Source organism: Taurulus bubalis (genome assembly GCF_910589615.1).
Source record: "Taurulus bubalis genome assembly, chromosome: 5".
NCBI classification, from domain to species: Eukaryota; Metazoa; Chordata; class Actinopteri; order Perciformes; family Cottidae; genus Taurulus; species Taurulus bubalis.
In genome coordinates this window covers 27,038,240-27,041,854 of record NC_136593.1, presented here as the reverse complement: position 1 = coordinate 27,041,854, position 3,615 = coordinate 27,038,240, and the positions used below count along the sequence as shown (strand labels likewise).

The 3,615-nt window shown below is 43.5% G+C and overlaps 1 protein-coding gene across 1 annotated transcript; it reads left to right on the top strand.

Annotated features, from left to right (window-relative positions):
- The first annotated feature begins 636 nt into the window (after positions 1–636).
- LOC306736212 (globoside alpha-1,3-N-acetylgalactosaminyltransferase 1-like) lies at positions 637–3,197 on the top strand. The gene is made up of 3 exons (XM_079217821.1): positions 637–830; positions 1,585–1,647; positions 2,017–3,197. Exons 1-3 carry the CDS (start codon positions 797–799, stop codon positions 2,976–2,978), a joined length of 1,059 nt encoding a protein of 352 aa, XP_079073947.1. The 5' UTR covers positions 637–796; the 3' UTR covers positions 2,979–3,197.
- The last annotated feature ends 418 nt before the right edge of the window (positions 3,198–3,615 follow it).

The window sequence follows — 3,615 nt, the reverse complement described above, 5'->3', positions numbered from 1 at the left end:
TAACCTCACATTGAGTTCAGCAACTACGACAAAGGGCTTTTAATTAATAAAAGAGATATCGTTGACACTATTTACCACATTGCCTTTCGATATCCTTATAGAATCAGATATTAGAACCTCTTTAAGTATGCTGGCTCCTAAAGTTTCCATTGTATTTCCTTTTGAGTGGCTCCATCTTGTGGACAGAAAGAGTACAACACCCTGCTGACGTGCATGCAGCCTGGTATTAAACAGTATTGTGTCTGTCTACTTTCTTCTTCTCTTCTCTTTACAGAAACAGTTGAAATGTGTAAAATAGGATTTGTTTATGTCAGTATGATGAATCTGAAGAAAAACTTCCGAATGTATTAAGGTTCTCCGAAAAGATTTGCGCATCGTCCAACGCTTATCGTCTTTGAAATCCCTCTTTTTGGTAAATTCAATCCTACCATGTCTTCTCCTCCGCTCCACAGCTCCTCCCATTAGCCCAGATTCCCCACACATCTGGTTGCTTTGGTTTTCCTCCAAAAGTGAATACTGTGCCTAAGGAGGAAAGCGAAGAGGGGGTGGGTGTGTTGGGGGGCAAGAAAGAAGATATGTGAAGAGAAGGGAGTGGAAAATACTGTCAAAAGCAAGGACAAGAGAGAAGAGAATCATTGGTGGAACAAAGTGAGTTAAACAGCACATTTCCAGGAGGAGACAGGGTGGGCAGAAGAGAAGCAGAGAAGCAGAGAGGGAGCAAAGAGTAGAGTGTATTTTGGCAAAAATAGTGGCCTCAGACAAAGGTTTGTGTGTTTATCCACCAGCAGGTCACAATATGGCGCTTTTCCCATTCTGCAAGCCGCCCGCAGGTCAGTAAAACCTCAGCCACTGCTCCACCTCTTCTGCTCGTGTCACATCTGGTTGTTTTTCCCCTCACCTGTCATTGATCTGTGACCGCTGTACTTGTACATGCTCAGTTAAAACACCAGAGCTTTTTTAAAGCTTTTCTTAGATGTTGTGTTGGATGTGTAAGCTGATCCTGAAAATATGTCCAGGAAGGCAAAAATAAGTCCTTGACTGGTTCAAGACGTTGTGTACATTTGTCCCAAATCTCTTGGCTGGTGAAAGAGCATGCAGGAATGTATGTGGAGAATACCAAGATAACATCTACATTGACTCTGCTTCTGTTTAAGTTCTATCTCATGCAATGTTCATTTTGTCTCGTCTTTTTTTACTAAACTTCCTCAAATTCAGAAGAGAACATTGAGCACTTTCTCATAATAGTATATCTTTATCTCATTGTATGTCAATAGTTAACCAGACTTTTTAAGATTTACATTTGAGTTTATTAAAGTAAAAATGTCCCTCACATGTTTATGTTACATTGCATAGCTTATAAACCTACACACATTGCATGGGCTGCAGCCCACAGCGTATACATATTGCATATGCTTTAAGGATTACATTATTTGTGCAATCCTGGATTGCTATGAGCTTTGGTCTTTTCTACCTGTCGGGTTTCAAGGAACATTTGTAAGAAAATGCACTGACAGGAAAAGCATATATTAACTTGTACTGGTTTCATTTAATTGCATGTATGTTGTATGTTTGTCCTTCAAACAGGACCGGTCAGAGTGACAAGAATACAGCTGGTTCTGTACTGTTTTCTCCTGTTTCTTATCATATGTAAGTGTACAAAATAATCCTATTCTCCTCTCACACTTTGTGTAAATGCACATACAATTTGCTTGTGGTAAAGTGAATGTAAACTACAACGTTGTTGTTGCATGCTAAGCAGTCTCGTCCTGTTGTCTTGATTGTAAAATATATATATATATATGCTGTTATAATATGTATATACATATAGAGAGAGAAATATATATAGAGAAATATTCCAAACACAGACATATATAGTGCATGTATAGTTAAAAAGTGCTTTAAATAAGGTCAGTTGTGATCATTTGGATTGTGACTTTCTCCAGCTAAACAAAAATGTGCACACAAAAAGTAGTTTGGTGTTGTAATAAAAAGTAAAACCATGTTTTGCCCCATTAGACTTCCTCAATGGACGTAAAGCAGCTGTCAGCGTGGAGTCACCCCATCCTATCTTTCATGGACTGGGAATGGACAAGGGCAGAGTCATAACCGACATGACAGTCATCAAGGCAACGGTGCCACAAGCTCCTCTGCAGACACCTTGGGGTGCTCCTTTAGTGTGGGGTGACACCGGGAAGTCAGCTCGGCGCAGGGATAAATTCGCAGAACGGGGAACCCGTACAGGTCTGCTGGCCCTCGTCGTGGGAACGTATGCCAAGTTTGTGCAACGTTTCCTCTCTTCAGCTGAAACCCACTTCCTCCCTGGGCAGAAGGTCACTTACTACATCCTCACAGACAACCCCCGCACCCTGGATCCCCCCATCCAGTTGGGCCCTAAACGAAAGCTGAAGGTAGTTCCTGTTGCAGAGCTGCCCGGGTGGGAGAGGTTGACTCGGCGCCGGATGGCCCTGCTTGCCGACGCCATCAGAAACCCAATCAGCAGAGAGGTCGAGTACATCTTCTGCGCTGACATCGATCAGGAGTTCGTGGCCCCCGTGGGAGAGGAAATCTTCGGAGACCTGGTGGCCACGTTGCACCCAGAGCACTACGGGATGCCCCGAAATGACTTTCCTTACGAAATCGAAGAGGTCTCATCGGCTTGCGTGGAGGACGATGAAGGAGACTACTACTACACCTCTGAGTTGTACGGAGGGTTGGTTTCTGAGATGTACAGACTGGCTCGAGCCTGTTCTTTGCTCATTCTGCAGGACCAGGCCAACGGGGTAATGGCCAGGGGCCTTGAGGAGAGCTACTTGAACCGCTACTTGATCGATAACAGGCCCACCTGTGTGCTTTCCCCAGAGTACAGCTGGTGGGACTCTGCCCTGACTCCTGCGGTGGATGTACAGAGGCTGGTGTCATTGGGAAGGAAATGTGAGGCTTATGATAAGCAGAACGATAATCCATGTCGAGCCCATTGAAGAATGAGTGTAGGTCTCACTCCAACATCCTGTTGGGGAGGTTTTCTGTGCACAAAGGAACAAACAGTGTTTTGACAGGACAGGGGATAAAGGGAGAAGATGAAGATTCTCATTCAATTCAATTAATACTTCATAATTTCCTTTTTTTCTGTTCTATTAGCCAATAAATGTATCCTGCAATCACACACAAGCAAACTGCACAATCTGCTCTCAATTAAAGGCCCATTTGTGTGAACAGTTGGTCTGTGCGCTATCTCTTCCACAGCAGACAAAAAAGAAATTGACCTGTCTCTTTAAACGGAGCACTGTGCTCTCCATTAATGTCAGCCTCGGAGATACTGCTCCAGTGGCTTTGTGGTCAACAACGATAAGAGTCAACAGTGTAAGTGCACACTTTCCCCGCAGTGACCAATCATTAACTGGAAGAGTTGCTGTTTCAAGGTCCTTAAATACCAGGTGGGGGGAAAATAGATATAACAGGATGCTGTTTCTCCAGGTTACAGAAGCTACCATGTTCCAGCTTCAGCGAACAGTAAAATAGTTTTGAAATTGGTCAAACTGGCCAGTACAAAAAGTTATTTCACTCCATAATGTGTTGGAGTAAAAGGTAAACTCAAATGACCTGAAGTTGGTGGTT